Source organism: Plectropomus leopardus, chromosome 9 (assembly GCF_008729295.1).
Source record: "Plectropomus leopardus isolate mb chromosome 9, YSFRI_Pleo_2.0, whole genome shotgun sequence".
In the NCBI taxonomy this organism is placed as follows: Eukaryota; Metazoa; Chordata; class Actinopteri; order Perciformes; family Serranidae; genus Plectropomus; species Plectropomus leopardus.
The window spans coordinates 34,260,423-34,281,491 of NC_056471.1; the positions used below are offsets into that span (position 1 = coordinate 34,260,423).

General features: G+C 41.8%; 1 protein-coding gene across 1 annotated transcript in view; it reads right to left on the reverse strand.

Annotated features, from left to right (window-relative positions):
• The window catches only part of fat2 (FAT atypical cadherin 2), a 121,304-nt gene that overhangs the window by 99,200 nt on the left and 1,035 nt on the right, over nucleotides 1–21,069 (reverse strand). The window contains exon 2 of the mRNA XM_042492869.1: nucleotides 1,698–4,964. Coding sequence (XP_042348803.1) covers nucleotides 1,698–4,950 — 3,253 coding nt within the window. The 5' untranslated portion in view covers nucleotides 4,951–4,964. The remainder of the gene's footprint in view (nucleotides 1–1,697; nucleotides 4,965–21,069) is intronic.

Here is a 21,069-nt window from a genome sequence, read left to right on the forward strand (position 1 = left end):
ACAAGTTTTCACTTGTTTCAAACTCCTGCGGCGCCTCAGGAATTAATCACTTATCAGTCTAATCAATTTAATATTTGATAAGTGTAAGAGCCCGGAGGAAATATCAATCACCGACACTTTCCTTCATGTTTAAGGTGCCTGTTTGCAATGTGAAACTTTTGGATTGTTGCCCAAAGGCTCAGAGGTTTGACACATTCATGTTGCCAAAACTAACTCAAATTCCTGCAGCAAACGAGGATCCCACAGGGCGCGGCGGCGTGCTGGGGGTCCAAAGACGAGGGAAGTTTGAAGATTTTCTGCACATATTTTCCTCAGAAGCAGTTTTAATTTGGACGCCCTGAGGGAAAGTGAAAAACCAACAACACAGAGATATATTTCAGCACAGCTCCATTATGACAGAGAGCTCTGTTTGTCCTGATTTTATCGGAGCTTTAAGTGCGGCGGCGGCGAGCTAATGGAATGCAGAGCGATGTGTGGAGAGGTCGCAGGGGTTCCTCTGCAGAGATATGCTGAGGGAAAAATAGACAGGCCACCTTAAACACCCCAGAGGAAAAATCATGTTGTACAAATACATGAAGAAATACATTCTTTTATTTTATTTCCTGCTTTTCAGCTGAAATGTCATCGTGTCGGCTGAAAAAAAAACTTCACCGGGCTCCATCTACATCGCATTTAGGACCAGAGTTTTTATCTGAATGTGACCTTTAACTATTTGAACTATTTTATCATTTAACATTCGAAATATAAAATCTACAGTATGTGTTCTTTGAAAAGTCCCTCTTGACCTTGAAACAGCAGCTGGCAAAACAATCTCACTAAAAGCTCCATCAGTGGCTGTTTCCTGAGCTTTCGATCACAGCACATGATCTTCATCAGCAGACAGATTTTTGCCTGTTTTTCTTTCCATGTACGTAAGGTCCACAACGGCGACTGAAGGATCTCGTGGTGAGTTTTTTTCACCTGATGTCTCCAAAGTTTGAAGCCTCCACGACTTTATTGGTTTATAATTTAAGTCATAAAATGCTAAAAAAAAAAAAAAAAAAGCTCAAGAACAGGGACTAATGGGCCTTGTGGTAAAATTATTTTGCAAATAAATTAATTAATCTGAAATAAACTGTTTAAATTCAGCGATTTGGCGAGTCTTCGGTGATTAGTTAATGGTGTTTGTCAGCTTTTTAAAAGCATCATCAATAAGGCAACATAACAAAAAAATCAGTCTTCTAGTTTTACTGCTATTAAAGATTGTTGGTTGTTTATGAGAATGTGTCAAAACTGGGAAGTCTTAAAAAAAAGTTTGACTGGAGAGAGGTTTTTATGTTGACTGGGGGACATAAAACTTTAAATCACTTTTAAAAAATTATTAAAATACCCTCTGAACCCCCAAACCCCAAACCTGTGGGTGGGTTTGAAAGACATGTTTAAAAGACAAAAAAATCGCTAAAATTAAATCAATAATGATTGTCAGAAATTACTGTTGGAGTTTTGAATTTCCTTTGGTCCCTGAACACATCAACTGGAACAAACACTCCTCTAGGTAATAACATCAAATCTACTGCGTCTTTTTACTTTTTTATTGTTTTTTTTTTTAAATGAAAAGCACTACTGTAGATCAATAAAAAAAATAAATAATTAAAAAGAACATTTTCACATTTTATAACAAAACAGCAAATACACTGTGTTTTTTCTTTTTTTTTTACCTGTTTCCTCATCGATGGCGAACACGCCGAGCCCCGAGCCGTCATGGATGTGGTACCGGACGACTCCGTCTCTGCCCAGGTCTTTGTCCGAAGCCGTGAGCGTGACCACCGACGTCCCCACAGGCGCGTCCTCCATCACTCCGGCCTCGTACACAAACTCTGAGAGCACGGGCCTGTGGAGGTTCTCGTTCACGTCCAGAACTTCAATCTCCACGAAGCAGGAGGAGGAGAGCGAGCGAGGGAGGCCGTGATCCACCGCCCGCACCGTCAGGTTGTAGAGCGGCCGCCTCTCGAAGTCCAGCTCCCTCTCCAGGATCAAGGCGCCCGTGGAGGAGTCCAGGTGGAAGATCCCACCCTCCGTGTTCTTCAGGTTGTAGGTGACGAGGCCGCCGCTGCCCAGATCCAAGTCCACGCTCTCCACCCAGACGAGCAGCGTGCCCACGGGAACGTCCTCGGGGACTTTGATTTTGTAAACTTTGGGGACAAACTTTGGTGGGTTGTCGTTGATGTCCTGCAGAACGACCACGAGATCGACAATAGAAAACAGCTGCGGGCCGGGCTTGGCTTGATCTCTGGCCTCGATGCGGAGGTCGTGTCTGGGCGAGGATTCCCGATCCAAACGTCCCGTCACCGTCACCTCGCCGGTCACTTCGTCGACCCTGAACATATCAGAGGATGTCAACAGAGAGTAGCGGACGCTCCCGCTTGCATCTACATCCGGATCTGCTGCACGAACTGTGAAAATTATGGAGTCCACCTCGGCGTTTTCAGGCACGCGGATCACGTATCTGGGCTGATCGAAAGCGGGAGGGTTGTCGTTGACGTCCATGATGTTCACCGCCACGAACTTCCACGCAGACGTTTGCGGTATCCCCAAATCATAAACAGTGATGTTCAAAATGTAGAACTCTTTATTTTCTCGGTCTAATGGACAAACCAGCTGAAGGTCACCAGAGAAAACGTCGATGGCGAAACAGCCGTCCTCGTTCCCGCTGGATATGGCGTACACAAGCTTACTGTTAAAGCCGGAGTCGGCGTCCGTTGCCTTGAACTGGATGATGGTGGCGTTCAGCGGATGATCCTCGATGAGGTCGACCGACCCCGGGATGCTCAGGTCAAACTTCGGTGAGTGGCGGTTCATGATGTGAAGATCGGAGAACGTGTCTTCTTCTGGATTAGTTAAAATGGGCTTGATGGACTTGATCAGTTTGTCCGTCAGCTGTTTGAAAACGCCCGTTTCCTGGCAGTGCAGCGTCACATCATCGCCGCGGTTCGTGATGGTCACCCTGACGATGGAAGCCTCAGAGAAATGCTTCCCATCCGTGGCGACGACCCTCAAATCAAACGAGTTTGCTCTGAGGGGGATCGGCTGCTTTAAGGTGATGGCTCCTGAAACCGAGTCAATGCTGAAGACCTGGAGCTCGTTCCCCGCCTCGATGACGTACCGCAACTGCTGCAGCTCGTCCATGTCGAGGGCCGACAGCTCTGCGATCGTGTGTCCGACGGGTAAATCCAGCGGCACAGTGGTGTTGCAGCCCACCCTCTCAAACAAAGGGATGTTGTCGTTGACGTTGTTGAGCGTTATGGTCACGGGGCACTCGCTGACCTGGCTGAAGGGGCTGCCGCTGTCCGACGCCCAAACCCTCAGGTGGTACCGCCGCTTCATCAGCTCGTAGTCCAAGTGCTCAGAGGTGGAGATGACGCCTGTGAGCGCGTCTATTACGAACGGCAGCTGGCCTGCGTTCACGATAGCGTACGTCACAAACCCGTTTTTGCCTTTATCTTTATCTGTGGCGACCACTTTTAAAACGCTACTGCCGACAGGGGCGTTTTCATCCAGCGTGGCCTGATAGGACGTCTGAGTGAACTGCGGGCTGTTGTCATTTTCATCCGTTATCTCGACCACCACGTGAGTCTCAGCGGCGCCGTGATTGGCAACAACGTCAAACTCATACCGATCCTTCCTCTCGTAGTCAAATCTCTCTGTCGTCACTATGATTCCCGTTTTGGGATTTATTTTAAATTTCTTGCTGTCTGGGTTGTTTTTGATGCTGAAGGTGACGTTAAAAGGCACCGAGGTGACGGAAAGTTTGACTACGTGAGTTTTTGGCGGCGAAAATTCGCTCAGTGTGACAATGTAGGTGTCTTCTAAGAAAGCCAGTGGGGTGTAGTGATTGGCCGGGACGTGGACGCGTGTCATCGGAGAGAGTAAACTGGGAAAGCTTCTGTCTTTAGCTTGAAGGGAGAGATTTAACCCAAAAGGACTTTGAGACCACGTAATCCTCTTTGTGGAGATCACCTGGAAGTTGCCGCCCTGCACAGCTGAGGGGATTATCTCAAAACACTTGTGGGGATCTCCTGCCACTATATGAAGGGATTCCACGGGCTTAACGCCGGCCGCCACGTGGACATCGATAGTTATTCTGCCGTCTGTGGAGACTGTGAGTTTCGGGGGAGGTGTGATAACCGGAGACTTTGTGGGCGTCTTCTGAACATTTACTGTAACTCTGGCGACATTTCCAAATTTCTGAACGCCAGATATTTTCTTTGTCCTGTCCTCGGCCAACACCGTGAGGTCGTACCTCGCCGTGCGGGTGTGATTGAGCTTCTTGACGAGGCTGACTGTCCCCATGAAAGGGTCGACGACAAACGGGTGAGCTCTGCTGGTGAAGGAGTAATAAAAGTCTGCGTTGCTTCCGACATCGGCGTCTGTGGCGCTCACTCTCACCACACTCGACTTGAGTGGCATGTCCTCCCTGATGGCGGCGTTGTAGGAGGCCGGGTAGAAAAGAGGCTTCAGGTCGTTGGTGTCAAGCACCTGGACTAACACCTTTGTCTTAGCCTGGAAGTCAAAAGTGCTTTCAGTGGCCGCCACAGTGAGCGTGTAAGCGTCTCTGACCTCCCTGTTCAGGAGCGCTGAGTAGCTGGTGCGTGTTTTAATCCTGAGGAAGCAGAAATCCCCGACTTTCACCGCCTCCGCCTGGAAGAGGCCGTCGTCGTCGCCTGAGATGACATCATATTTGATGTCCCAGAGCACGTCCGTCACTTTGATGCCCATCTTAACGGGCGTCTCCACGTACGTACGCGGGGCAGAGTTCTCGAAGATGGTAGCGTTGTAGAGGTGATGTGTGAACCTGAGCGGCGAGCCGTCTTTCCCGTTTCCCATGCTGCCCTGACATCTCGCCACTTGCAGGAGGACTGACGCTAATGTGAAAAGAGCCGTTCCTAAAGCTGCCATCTTTGGTCCCTCCATGGAGATCCTCTCACCTGTGAACAGAAATAAAAACAGACGAATCAGTGTCATGTTACCAGGGTTCACACACAGTTTTACCAACAGATTTGAAAAACCTTTTTTAATTCCATAATATTAACAAAACACACGTCCGTGACTTTGTAAGTAGTTTAAAACAGGTAAGCCCATGTTATGATCACAGGGCGCCATCATGAAGCTCTGACTGCAGCGTTCTCTGCCTAAACACAGTGGTTATCAAATTTATTTTCAATAATGCACCCCAAAATATATTTTCAGCCAAGTACCCTCTGACCGGCGTAAAACATTATATGCAAATATACAGAGCTGCACCATCAGTGTCTGAATTACTTAACAACAACCTTGTAAATAAATAACTAAAGTGCTGCATTTCAAATTTTTATAATAATAATAATATTAATGAACTTTATTTGTGTATCCCTTTCATATGAAAAGTGCAGCCCAACCTGCTTTACAAGAAAAATATTACATGCACCAAGTACTTCATATAAAAAGACAGAGGACAGTAAGACATGATAAAACCTGCGTGTAAAAATAAAGTAAGACCAGAATAAAATGCATAAAATGCTTCTATACATGGATAAAACCAACTTGAAAATACTAGTAAAAGTGAGATCACGCTGTTTTGGACTATAAATCTGACTGAAGAAGTCTTTAAGTTAAAAAAACTACTTTCTTTTAGTCTTGTCTTGTATATCTGCAGGTGATACACACATGACTCATGTAGCTATTATTTTGTAAATAGACCAGTAATTTCCCACTGAGCTCCATACAGAAACACAAAATGGACACAATGACACATCAGGCCTGTGGCGAGGTATCTGACTCTTGTCCCAACACGTCAAAAAAAAAGTGGTTAAACAACACATTGTTTCAGGAGCAGAGTTCTGCCTCCGAGTCCTTTCAGACAATCTCTCCCCATAATTATTCCTTTGATGGCCAAAAACTTGCAAAAAGTACTCATGAAAATTATGACTTGTGAGCCTTTTGTCATCACAGAGCTCCGAAGCTGGATTTGTACTCTGCTGACGGGGAATCAGGCAGACGACAGTGGGTGGCTCGGCGCTGATCCCAGAGTAAACGGCTGCGTGTGTGCTGTGGGTCTGAGCCGTGTGTGCGTTGGATGCCCTGCAGGCGCGAGCCATCAAACTGCTGCTTTCATGATCAACAAAGGATCGAGATGCCACACGGCTGGAGCTGCTATATCTGTTTAACAAGGGAGACTTGGACACAACGACGGCACCAAATGTTGAAAATAGATGAGACAAACTCAGATCACTGACGCACAATAAAGTCGCGGTGTCTCCGATGAAAACCACATCCTCCACTACTTAAACATTTACATCGCTCGTAAAACTTTTACTGAAAGCTGCGTTTGATCAGATGGCAGATGTTCTTTTATTTCCAAACATGCATCTGTGTGGATGAAAAAGTCAAGTCAAACATTATAGCTGCTGTGCGGCTGCGGGTCAGGCATTTTTAGCAGCAAGCCGCAGACAAATTAAAAGACAACAAACAACTCAACATCAGAAAGTGCATTCTGCATCACATGAGGACTAAATTCACAACCTCAAACACCAAGAACAAGTCCCTATCCCAGTGAGCTCCATGCCAAAAGAGAAACCAGAGACGCTTCATACTGTGACTGAGCCGACCACCAGGGGGCAGGATATCAGCTGTCTGTGCATGGAAAGGCAGATTTCAAACTACGGCCAAAAAACAAGCCTAAACTCTGAGAATCTGCGGACTTCATCTGGACAGCAGAGAGATTCTGATCATTTGTTTTTACAAAGATTGATTTGCTGCATCAGTGAAAATGACTGATGTTTAAAGATGCCATTTTTCCACAGACTGCAAGAGTTTACATGAGGGCATGTCGTGTCTACTGCTACGTTTTTCAGTTAAAGCATCAACAAGCAGCACTCAAAGGTATTTTCCGGTTTCAGTTTACGGATCCGGACCGCAGTCCGCCAGTTGGTGATGCCTGGCTTACAGGTACACCTCATGAATTAGTGGTATGGGTGCTATTAATAGCCATCTTTGCACATATTGGTCGCGCGCAAAGACAGGTGTTTTGTTGGAAAACCTTGCAGGAGCCAGACAGTTTGTAATACTGGTCCAGTCAGAGCGTGAGCAAAAACTACACACCACAGTACACATACACCAAATACGCAAGTTACATGATGATCTGAACTATTAGACCCCACTGTGATGTCTTTAAAGTCCTAAATTTAACACACAAAGGTGCGAAACAAAAGATGCCGTCATATTCTGCCACAAAGGTTTGAAAACCAATGTCACACATTATTTCATCATTTCTCAGGTTTTTTAAAAACAGCCCTCCCTGATGTCCCGAGCGTTCAGGTGAGCGTCTCCAGGTTGGCTGCAGGCTCAGCGGCGCTGAGGGTTTCAGTGGAGTATGACAGGTATGTGGGGTTTTATCTGCAGCCAGTCGGGGCACTTGGTGACAGATAATCAGATTTCTGTGGTCAGGGTCACTATTTGGGTTTCGAAAGAGATTTAAGGAATCTTCCCATCTGCATTTTTCTGAATTTTCTTTCTTTTTTTTCACTTGCGAGGCCAGATTAAAATAAGTTTTAGCATAATTTATTCTAAGAGATGTGTCGTGGTCTAAACCACTTTCACTTTTTGTTTTTAGACTAAAATATCTGTAGAGATCCCTCACAGATTGCAGATGTCACTGCATGAGTGCGTAAAGACAGTTTAGTTTGTGTTACCGTGCTCCTGGTTCACAGATCAGATCAGAACGCGGCTGATTATTGGGGCCGATATTTGCTGTTTTGTCTATTATCTGTACCTGCATTTTATTTTAATGTTCACCAACAAAATTAATTGATTAAAAAGTGCAAAGAAAGTGTCAGCATGGGAGGAACTTTCACTCAGGGGGCTATTTTTATCAAATTTTAATTAAAATATCACTTGAATTTATTTTTTAAAAAAGCTGCAGGGAACTCGCTGTATTTGTTGGAAGTTTCCGTTTGATTAAACATTTGTTAAAGTGTTTAAACAAAGTTTTACATTGGATTTTGTTGTATTCCAAATTCTAAATATTGACAGAAAGATTTTTATTGTAAATGCATATCAGTTCCAAATATCGGTTATCGGTTAATTAATTAACTACTAATAATTGGTATCGGTCCTGGCCTTGAAAAACCAATAAAGGTCGACCCTTATTTAATATATCAAATTCCACATTAATCTCAAAAATATGGCTCCACGTGGGAATAAAGTAAATGTTGCTATAATAAGTACTACAGCATGAATTAAAGGTGGATCAGGCAGACACAGGCGATGCAGTGAGCTGTGGAATTCGCTCTGGTTGAGACTAAAGAGCATCGAACACTGTTTGACAGCATCATAACTCAGAAACACCTGAACAGATATTTGCTCCTGTGATGTTTCTCCGCAGCTGAAATTAAACTCCAGCAGCAGCTGAAGCTGAAGAGGAGATGAGGATGAATTACACAAACATGAATGTGATCAATTCCATTTGAATGTAATGAACACTGTGTCAGTCGTGTAATGAATCCCACAAATCAGCATCATTGCCTCATCATCGCACACGGAGTCATGTGACTGCACAGACGCTGAGAGCGCCGCAGAGCTGCACGCCGCACTCTGTCCACCTCTCCGAAAAACTGAGCCGTGAACTACTATCTGTTTCTAAACAAGTTAACTAAACTGATTCTCTCTTCCTAAACTGCACAGCAAGAACACGCAATCTGGTTCGTTTGGGGGCCACAAAGTGACAGGCGACCAGGGGCCAATCACAGCAGCCCAAACATGTTTCTAGGATTTTAAGACATCTAGGATTTTGGGACATGTCAAGGACTATAGGACATTATTTAGGATTATAGTATATTTCTAGGATTTGGGGACATTTTTAGACTTTGTGGGCAATTCAGAGATTTTAGGACATTTCTAGGACTTAAAGACATCTAGGATTTAAGTACTTTTTGAAGATTTTAAGACTTTTGTAAGATTTTAAGACATATCTAAGATTTAAGGACTTTTTTTTAGGATTATAGGATATTTCTAGGATTTTTGGATATTTCTTGGATTTTAGGACATAATGGTCTTAGTAGGACCTCTGTCGGGGGTGTGGGGGATCCTCCACTGGCTCTTTTTTGATCAGCAAGCTCTATTTTGATGCTGTTTTTTGCATTCTGGCACTTCATGGATACTAAAAGTACAAAAACAATTCACAGGGTGAATCACTTGATTATTATTGTGAAAATGGTTTGGGGGCCACTTGGCATCCTACCGGGGGCCATAAATTGAGTATCACTGCTGACAACTTTCTCCCAGGTTGCACTCTGGCACTCTGGCCTCGTGTGTTTAAACTAAAACTGCCGTGAGTCGTTGAAAAGTGTTGTGATTCTGCTGCAGACTCTCGTGTCGCTCAGAGATTCTCTGAAGCTGCTAAACTCGACTGAACCTGAAACTGAGACTCAAAGGAAACGTTTATGTTTTCATCCAAACATCCAGCGCTGCAGGGCAGAGAGACCCCGGGCCCCCACTCTCCCCGGTCCCATACACACACACACACACACACACACACACAAACACACACACACACACACACACACACACACACACCTTCCTGCTGGTGTGTGTGATCCAGGTAGCGACCTGCAGCCACATGTTGAGCTGCAGCTTCCTGGATCACATTTCGCCCGTATGACTCTCAGAGCAGAGAGGAGACCCTGCAGCTCTGTGTGACTCTCAGAGCAGAGAGCAGAGTCTGCAGCTCTGTGTATCAGTGAAGCTCTGTGTGACTCTCAGAGCAGAGAGCAGACCCTGCAGCTCTGTGTGTGTCAGAGTGAAGCTCTGTGTGACTCTCAGAGCAGAGAGGAGACCCTGCAGCTCTGTGTGACTCTCAGAGCAGAGAGCAGAGTCTGCAGCTCTGTGTATCAGTGAAGCTCTGTGTGACTCTCAGAGCAGAGAGCAGAGTCTGCAGCTCTGTGTGTCAGAGTGAAGCTCTGTGTGACTCTCAGAGAGCAGACCCTGCAGCTCTGTGTGTCAGTGAAGCTCTGTGTGACTCTCAGAGCAGAGAGCAGAGTCTGCAGCTCTGTGTGTCAGCTCTGTGTGACTCTCAGAGAGCAGACCCTGCAGCTCTGTGTGTCAGTGAAGCTCTGCTGGAGCATCACACTGCTGAAACCTGCTGCAGTTACACACACGTCTCAACACACACCAGAGAAGTGTGTCTGTTTCATGTTTGCCGGCTCTCTGCCGCAGGCTGAGGTCACATGAGTTTGACACAACTTCTTTAGGATGTTTCCAGTAGATCGAATTACACATACTTATTTAGCAATTTTGAGGGGATCTGTTTGTTATATTTTATTTATTTCATTTGATGCTTTTTTCAATTTCAATTTTTCAATAATTTCTTCCCAGTGTTTTTGAAAGAAGTCAAATTTAGTGAAAAGTACAAGAAAATTACATGAAATTACTGAGTAAAAAAAAAAAAGATTTTGAAAAATGGAGGCAAACAAAACATGCAAACGTGCTTAAGCAAAATTATAATATTTCTAGTTTCTACAGTTTTGTCTCTAGACATTTTTCCCTGAGCATTTTCCCCAATCTTTTTATTTTTTAGACGGTATCTGTGTTCGAATCGATAATGAAACAGTTGCAGCTCTCCGTGCGTCTGTTCTCTTTTTGCAGTCACCGTCTCCTTACTGATCAGTCCCACATGCAAATTACCTCCAACCAAGCGGAGCACTTCACTCAGTGTTCAGGGAGTCACGACTTCCTGCGTGATGACTCCTGTAACTCAGACAAGTTGAATCATGGATCCTCAGAGCTGCCAATCTGGCTCTGAGGAGCCCGAGGTGTTTTTTAAAGGGAGCGAGGTTTGATCAACAGGTCCTGCCCGACACAGCAGCTCATTATCACTGTACCTACCCAAAAACACTCTTCACACCACTTCATCTGGGTCACATTAGGGACATTTTACGCACTTTTCATTCTTAATTATTTGGATAATTGTGTGTGTGTTGATGTATGTGTCCTAAATGTAGTCCAGATTGTGTATTTGAGTGTAATCAGTGAATTTGCAGCTCAGCTCCTACAATAAGTCTAAAATACACTGTGGAAACTAAATAGTTACATTCAGACTGTTCAGGTCCAAAAATGCTCCATTGAAACCCATTCAAACTGACATTTTTGACCCCACAGCCATCAGAGCAGAAAAACAGGACTTGTATTATTTCTGGGTGTCATTCTGGGCTTTTGACTCTGAATTTGTCATTTTGACTATTTTCCACCTGATGACGAGTGCTGATATTAAAGCGAGCCCTAAAGGGTTAAGAAACTGGTCTCATGAGGGGCAATAAAGGATTTCAGAGTTTTTCTTTTTTTCCACTGAAATCTAGACGCTGTTCCTCCTCCGACTGCATTCATCCCATCAACCTGTTTCCTGGGTTTTGTGAAGTGATTACACCTCCAGTTTCCAAAGAAAGAAAGAAAAGGAGCTGCTGAAATATAATATCAGGTGTGTGTGTGTGTGTGTGTGTGTGTGTGTGTGTGTGTGTGTGTGTGTGTGTGTGTGTGTGTGTGTGTGTGTGCGTGTGTGTGTGTGTGCGTGTGTGTGTGCGGGGGGGGAGTCACAGACTGTTATTCAAATGAAAGTATGGCTTCATTTATCTGGGGATGGGAATTGTTCTCTGAAAAAAAAAGGATTCTATATTTTGGTCATTTCTTCTCTTCTCTCAATTAAAAGTTAAAACAAAGAAATGACTAAAACAATGCAGCAAATTCTCACATTTAAGAAGCCGGGGGCAGCAAAATGTTTGACAGTTTTGACAGATAAGTAACTGAAACAATTAGAGTAATCACTGTTGATTGACTGTTGATTGAGTCATCAGTTAATCTACTAAATGCTGCAGAATTTCTTCACTCTTAAACTCTTCTGCAATTATTTTGTGCACATGTGTAAACAGTTAATAAACTGTATGAAACATTAAATGTTATTACAGCTCTGCTCTCCTGTATTATCTGTCATTTATTATTCATCTTATTACATGAATTATAAACCTTAAAAAGGTCCTTAAAGTTGTGTTATGAACAATGTTTAAATCCTGCCTGTAAATGTTAAATAAGGGCGCTTTTAGTGTCCTCGTCTGACCGTCCTGGCTCAGCCACGATGCTAAAAACACATTTATCCTCCACGTGCATCTAAACTAACTTTCAGACGACTTCTCATTTGCATAATTGCAGAGTTCAATTTCCTCCCTATTGATAAAAAAAGCCTCGGCGTCCATAGTGTGAGGACGGGTACAATCTAACAGGGTAATGAGTCTGAGCTGCAGCATTGAGCCGTGATGGATGGAAAGGCTTCACTCCGTGTCAGTCTATTAAACGCTCACTCTTGTATTATGGTGGGAAAAAAAAATTAAACTTGTTGAATACAAAGCGCGAGTGACGCTTCGCTCCTCCTCTAAGGGTGAAAAAACCTGAAAATGTCAAATCTGACAATGAAGTGCGACAGCGAGCCGGTCCCATTCAGACAAAAGGTTGTTTCCGAAGACACTTAGTGCAGAGACGTGACGGTCTTTAGCATTTAAACGCAACAGCAATCAAAGGAGCGCAGGGCGTCATAAAAAAAACTCTCAGACAAAGTTCTCTGAATGTTAAAGAGAAGAGGAGGTTTAATCTGACCTTATGTTTTTAATACGAGTCAGTGATATTCAACTTAAGGCCCGAGGGCCAATTTGGCCCCTGACAGGGTGCCGGGTGGCCCTCAAAACCTTTTTCCAATTCACAATAAAAACAACATATACTTTTGTACTTTTAGTAATCATAAAGTACCAGAGTGAATAAAACAGCATCAAAACAGAGCTTGTTGATCAAAAAAGAGCCAGTGGAGGATCCAACACCCCCCGACAGAGGTCCTAGATAAGACCCTGATGTCCTAAAATCCTAGAAATGTCCTCAAATATGAGAAATGTCCTCAAATATGAGAAATGTCTTAAAATCCTAAAATGTCCTAATATTCTAGAATATCCTAAGTTCTTCAAATGTCCTAAAATCCAAGGAATGCCCTGAAATACTAGAACTTTTCAGAAAATCCTAGAAATATCTTTAAATCTTAGGTATGTCCTAAAATCCTAGAAACATCCTAAAGTCCTTGAAACATCCTAAAATCCCAGCAATGTCCTAAAATCTTTGAAACATTCAAAAATCCTTAAATATGTTCTAAAATCCAAGAAATTTCTTAAAATCCGAAATGTCCTTAAATCCAAGGGACGTCCCCCAACCCTTGTAATGTCCTACAAATATCCGTAAATTAAATGTCCTTACATCCTAAGAGCGTCGTTAAATCCTAGAAACGTCCTAAAATCCTAGAAATTTCCCGAAAATCCTAGAAATGTTCTATAATACCAGAAACATCTTATAACTTTAACATATAAAAATCGTGAAAATGTCCTAGAAACCTCCTAAAAAAACAGCATGTTCCTACATCAGAGTATCGTCCTTAAATCCTAAAAACATCCTAAAACCCAAAAATGTCTAAAATCCGATCAATACATACGGGGCAGCTGGGACTGGCCCCTGGCCTCCTGTCGTTTGACAAAAGTGGCCCCTAACCAGAGCACACAGAGCGTCCCCGCTCTGAGCCGTTTCTATCGCCGAGAATCACTCAGATCTGAAGCTTTTGTCGGTTGAAGACGTCGCTGACTTGAATCAGTTTGTCTGAACGAGTCCGGAGGTTTCTATCGAACGAGTAAACCCGAGTTTGTGGACTTCGTCCTCCTTCAGAGTAAAACTTTATAATCTCCTCTAATCCCTCAATCATCGGAAGCTTTCTGTAAATTGTCAGCGGTTATTGGAGCCGCCGGCGGTCTGAACGCCATCGTGTGTTTTCCTCGGGCTCGGTGTGAGGTCTTCACATCACACATCATTTGTTTCCGCCTAATACACACACTCACTGTGGGATTAAAGTTATTTTACATCTGAGTCCAAACAACACACTGAAAGAGATTATATCCAACAATCAGGTGTTTATGTTCTTTATTTTTTAAACTGCCGACTCACAAAACTGAGAATCGCGTCTGAGAAACGTCCAACAAATTCAATAATGAAAGAGCTCAAAGAGAATCATTCGTACGGAGGCACAAAAATACTAAAATAAATCATTTTTCAAAAAGAGCTGGGAAATACATCCAGTTTATTTGCAAGTTGTTGGGGTTTTTTTTTTATGTTTGTTTTTTTTATTTTGTTTTTCTCTCTCTCAAATCTCGTCCATTATTTTGGATGTATGATGCAGTTTTTTTATTTCGGTGATTTTGTGTTTCTCACAGTCAAATCACATCTTTTTATTTTGGATGGATGTATGATACGTTTATTTGCGAGTTGTTGTTGTATTTTGGTTTTGTTTTGGGGTTTTTTGGTATTTTGTGTTTCTCACTGTCAAATCATGACTTTTATTTTAGATATATGATACAGTTTGTCTGCAAATTGTTGTTTTTTTTGTGAATTTTACTTTCTGGATGTCTGATTTTGAGGTATCGTCTTTACACGCCGCACCATGAGCATAAGCACAGTGTGCCACAGTTATGATATGTGCGAAAAACAGTGAACTGTAAATAGTTATGTGGATTAAAATAAAGCTACAACGCTCATAATTTGCATATATGATCCTCAGTTTCAGCCCTAAATTCACCGTCGTAACACAAAGACGACTCTTAAAATCCTTCCTCTCCTGCAGGACCCTGATCATGGAGGAGGCGAGGACTGATTCTGTTTTATTCTATTTGATAAAATCTCGTGGCGTTTTGGGGTCGCTCTCTGTGTGAGGTGATGTGTCTCCGCTATAAAACTCTGCAGGAAACCAGGTGTTGATGTCTGAGAGGCGGGACCTGTCAATCATCGATGGCACAGCCCACTCCAAACAGCTGACGCCTACTGAGCCCGAAAAACGACCGCCGAGAGACGAGTGAGAAATGAGGGCTGTTGACTTTCGGTAAGAGCAGAAAAACAATCACTCCTCCCTGACACGACTTCCTGACTGCAGGTATTCATTAAAACCAGGTGATGGAGGGTCGGAGGGTCGGGGGGTCAGAGGAAGGACCGCACGGGCCGCCATCGCCCCCCCTCTGCCCGCTCGGACCTGTCCTCCCCCCCGGCGCTCTGCTCGACTCTCACTTTATGACTTTTTCCTCCTGTTATCAGTGTTTAGTGACTCTGACCTTTGACCCCAGAGCTGGACAGAGCCGGACTTCATTGTTCAGTGGACATTAAATGCGACCAGGAGTCGATCGATTATTTTTTCAGGGCCAATTACTAAACCGAGACCGATAACCTATATTTGGAAGCGATACACATTTACTATAAAAATGACAATATTTCTGTTGAAATTTAGAATTTCTTATATAACAAACTTTCTTTAAATACCTTTTACCATCGTATACCGTAAGTTCATTGCAACGTTTTTATAAAGTCAAGTGAAAATTTAAATAACAATGAATAAATGTTAGTATATTATTTTTAGTATATATTATATAAGTATATTATTAACATTATAGTGTTTACTTTTTTCTGGTAAACAGGAGTTTTTTCAAACTTGACGTTGTTTCCATTAAACGTATTTTATATTCGCAATTTCTATTTGCACACAGTTTGAGGGTTAATGGAAACTAGTGTTCAGGCTTTTGGTGTATTCTGCATTAAATAATTAGTTAAAGCGCAGGTTCATTATATTTTTAGGGCCTAATGTGTCTCTTCCGTCTTGACTGAGCCTGAATCAGCACCGCATTTAATGAATTAACCATAACACAAAAACCAAAAACTGATGGAGGCAGAAGTGGACGCACTGTTCTGTGACGTAAAAATGACTGTTTTTGTTATTTGAGTTTGGTGGCTTTGAAGAGACGAGTGAAAAGACAAAGCATCACAAAATCTAAACTAACCGTTTTATTAGTCAGATTTTTATTATTATCAGCACTCTAGTCTCCGTCACTGCTGTTTTGTTGCAAAAGGGAAAAAAAAACTAAAAATGCAGGTGGATTCAACTTTGGGAATGAATGAAAATGAAACTATCGATACCTTCATCTGCAGAAACTCTCTCAGCTAGCGACCGCCTCAGCAGGAGTGTAATTTCAGATCAGACCTGCTGGATTTGGTGAGGTGACGATGCTGACCCCCCTGGAGGGGTTCAGGGGTCGGGGAAGGGTGCGGCCTCCAGTATAACCTCTCAGCATGAAGCCGGGTACTGGAGGCCTTTAACTGGAGCTGACTGGTTATATTGAGGCGAGTTTACAGCCTATTTAACCCCGTCAGAACCACAGAGCTCTAATGAAACCCTGAGAACAGAGTCAGAGGACGATTTTACACAGAGATCACGCTACACGGCCACAAAAAGAAAAGTTCCAGCATCTTATTCCCATAATCATGTGTTATGTTCATTTACAGAAATCAGATACGCCGTTTTTTTCATTTGTTGAAAACATGGCAGCTACCAGTTGACTGACTGATTCTTATATTATTATTATTATTATTTGTAATATTCATTTTATTTATTTTCAAGTTTTTATATTGTCATTGTTTGTGAGGTATTCTTTGAAATTTGATTTATTGTTGTTAATTTTATTCTTTAAGTTATCTGAGATCCCAGTGGGAAGTATGGTTGGAACTTTTTTTTCCAGATGTTTCATGTGTAAGCTGTATTTGGTTTTTGTTTTGACATAAAACAAAAACGACCTTGATCCAGAAAAAAAGTCCCCTCATGGACTGCAGATAAAAACTAGCTTTCTGTCTAATTCTGGCATATTTACAATGATGATTTTATTTTTTTATTAATATGCACTATCCCTGAGAAATAAATAAATAAAAATCAGAGACACTTTGTTCTCTCTTTTCTTTAAGTAAAAGGAGGAATCTGACTTTAAAACAGTAAATAAACCTGCACTTGTGAAGCTCCTTTCTAGTCTGAAGATCACTCAAAGCATTTTTCACTCTAAAGCCTCTAAAGCCTGGGAACACAACACCCGGGTGAACGCGGTAATTTCAGCTCCTTAAATGCTGAGGTGCAATGACGCGCCATCACTAGTTACCCTCCGTCTCCTCCTAAGCAGCTGAAACATAGATCCAAATACACCTGCGCCGAGTTTGAAAGAGAGACTGAGTAAGTAAGATAAACATAAAGAGAAGAAACTGCTGAAAGGTTTTCACAGACCTCTGTTCCTGCTGCTTTCTGCTGTTTCCCTGTTCTCCTGACTGTCTGTGACGTCACACAGACACACCACCAAAACAACACATAACACACACACACACACATCAGCTGACAGAAAGATAGTGTCACCTGTTCACACACACCTTCACACACTGAAGCTGAAGCTACCACACAAGGTGACATCTCCTCAGTTTTTAGACATTTCACACCGATCAAACAGCCATCAGGAGCATTTGGGGTTCAGTATTTTGATCAAGGATACTTCTCCGTGCAGACTAGAGGAGCCAGGGATCAAACCTTCCCATTAGTGGACGATCCGCTCTGCCTCCTCACCCACAGCTGCTCCGTCACTTATTTGAAAGACAGTTTTTATCCGTTTGAGGTAACTGACTCGACTTTCTGCGCTTTGTGATCATTTTGTCCCCCCTCTAAAGTCCCTGCAGGCTTGCCTGAGTCCAGATCATCAAAGATTTTAAATGTCTGAGGTCACGAGTGGTAAAAAAATATACATATGTTAACTGACAACTCGAGCATTTTGTCTCAATGCAGCCGCTCCTCCCCTCCACACTAAAACTTTAACTGTCGCAGCGTCTGTTAAAGTCGTGTTGGTGCTCTGAGTGCGGGCGCTCGTAAAGATCCAGTTTGAAGTCATGGAAACGTTTAAAGTCAGCGAGAGAAACATTACAACAGCTTTTGGGCTAGATGATACTTGCTGAACCTCTTCATGTTCATTTCGAGAAATAAATTGCACAAAAACAAAATGAGACTGTTATAATTTATATATATTTATATATATATTTTCAAACATAATTTCAGCGCTGCACCAGATGTGTTCAATGACTGCTGAATATTTTAAAAGTCCAACAATAACTTCTGTTTTTACAATTTCGGTCTTCGCTAAATTGTGCTATTTTGGTGATTTTCAAAGATATAATATGCTTATGATAATGATAAATATGCTTTTTATAAATTAAACAAACAAATAAAAAAAATCCCAAAACTTAAGGTTTTCTAGTTTTAAAAAAAAGCCAAAACGTTTTAAAATGAAAAATAAAATAAAATTGCCAAAAAAATTAAAAGGAAGAAAAAAAAATGCCTTTAAAAATTTTTCTTTAAATTTAAATTCTTTATTTTCTTTAAAAAAGCTTTTAAAGAAAATATGCCTTCCAAAAGCTGTTCTCTTAAAAAACAAAGCCAAACACCAAAGAAAAAAAATCATCAAAATATTTTTAAAAGAATAAAAATTACCAAAAATGTTCGGAAAGCATATTTTCTTTTAAAAATCAATAGTAAAATAATTATGAGGTACAGCTTTTAAAGTTGTCTGCCCCTCACCTAAATCCAAAAGTGCTAAAATTATTATTTGAAATGTGGGAGGACATGAATGAGGAGACAGAGCATGGAACGAAACTAAAAACACTTTTGTATGAATTAATAAAGAAAAACAACAATAACAGCTATTTAACGTCGTCAGCTACAGAAAATAAATTCACAGTTATATTACACTAATGTCACTTTAACTGATTACACGCAACACATTTGCAACTTTTTCCAAAACTTTCAATGATTTTTATGGTTTTATGACTTTTCAGGCCTGAAAAACTGATTGTGAAATTCCATGAGTTCCATGACTGTGGGAACCTTGTTTCTAAAAAAGCAGACTTTACTGCAAAGAGTTTTACTGTATTTCTCAGGTCAACTCGTCTCAGAGCTGCAGGGTTTTCAGTCATGGAGGCTGGAAGGTTTAATGGAGGGGTCGGGGGTGTCCTTTAAAGTTAACCTGCCCCTTCTCTCACACACACACACACACACACACACACACACACACACACACACACACACACACACACACACACACACAACACACACACACACACACACACACAGGGGTCACTCAGGCCTCAGAGCAAACACTATAATTACAGGGAGGGTCAGAAATGCCTCAGCAGTTTAGAGTCAGTTTCATTATGTTTCATTTCACTTCCTCTTTATCTCACACTCTTTTAGATTATATTTTCTAGTTTCAGTACAATTTCACTCATTTCATGCATCATTCATTCATTCATTCATTCATTTCGTTCATTCATCTGTTTCTGCAGCTCTACTCAAATCATTTTTAATCACTGTGGAGAGACTTCTGGTTTTTAATTTGGCTTTATGAGAGAGGGGCATGCAGCTTTAAATGGCTCTTTTTTGTATTTATTTTTACTGCTGATTTGTACAGAAAATACGCCCTCAAAAACGCATTTTCTTTCAAAAATGTTGGCAGATTTTACAAAAAATATGTTTGTAAGGCATGTTTCCGACAGTCCTTGAACCCTTGAGCCCCTTAATTCCTACATTTTGGGCTTTTTTTTAAAGATTTGAAAAAAAACATAAAAAAAAAAATATATTTTTAGAGATTTTTAAAAAAAATATATTTTTTTTTGACATTTTTAAAGAAATAAACATTTTTAGCAGTTTTTTAAAAAACATTTTGGCTTTTTTTAAACTCTTTTTGAGATTGAAGATTTTGGCTGTGATAAATAGAGTCATTTTTGGTGATTAAAAAAACATGTTTGAGAGGAATGGTCCTTAAACCCTTGAGTCCTTTAAACATTTTTGGCAACTTCTTTAAACTCTTTGAGAGTTTTTACAAAGAAAACATTTTGGCGATTCTTGCAGCTCTCAGTGACAGAAAAACTCAGGTAATAAATTAGTGAGTAAATCAGCTGAAGAGGCCATTGAGGGTAAATATCCATCTAACCTTCGTGACGGGCACTTCCATCCGTCCTCCGCATCTAGATCGTATCTCAACGCCGCCATGTTGGCAGCGCCGTCACTAATGAGCCTCTGCTTTTGTCAAATTGCCCATTAGACCGTTTGAAAAGCTCTCGCTGCAGACTAAAATGCTCCACTGTAATATCTCTGCAGGGAAACTTTACATGACGGGAAACTTAATCCTGCACTCGCAAGTTGTCTTATCAGAGATTTTGCTCTCTGGGTGTCGTAAAAACGAATTATGCGCCTTAAAAATCAAAACACAGCAGCCTCGGGCAACTTTCAGGTCAGCTGAGGTTCAGGTGAAAGAGCGAGTTCCTCACTGTTTACGAAACAACCACGTGTGTCGCTTTCCATCATGACTGCTTTAAGGTTATCTCTGCAATCATCCGCCATAAACACCATTCATGCACTCTGGAAACGACAGGACTGCATATGACTCTCCTCATTTCTCCTCCTGTCATTGCATCGCAGGAGATTTGGGTATACGCGTCATTGCTGCGGCTTCAAAAACGTGATTGAGCAATTTCCCCACACGGAGGAAATCAGCTCTGAGAGGGCGAAGGGAGGGAAGCTTTGACCGAATGTCAGGAGCTCGGCTGCATGCGTTGACATGTGCCTCCCCCGCTGCTCTTACCGCTGCTCCCTCCCATGCAAACGCTCGCAGCTAACACTGTCAGAGACGCATGATTCCTTCATCAAACCAAAAAGTCACTCTTTTACTTTTACTCTGCAGTAACGTTCACTGATTGATCGACTCTCAGTCAGAAAAGTTGTGCTTAAAAACACTAAACAGAGTTCAAACACATTTTTACCGACAAATTTTCATTTTTTTCAAAATTTAGAAACCATCAACCTTATCAGTTGTTTTCATGACTATATGAGAGCTTTTTTAAATATATATTATTTTAAAAAATAATTAATTCAGAACAGGATCAGAACTGAGCATTTCAGAATAACTTAGGGACTGGTTGTTATTTATTAAAGGGGAGGGGGCGGTGCAAAAAGGGGGGGTGTCAAATAATTTTTAAAGACTGAGGAGTGACTTTTTTTAAGTTGGCTTTAGGGGAGGGGCATACAACGAAAGAAAACTTCAAAAGAAGGCCACATTTTCTTCAAAAAAATTCCAGTTTTTTTTAGGTTTT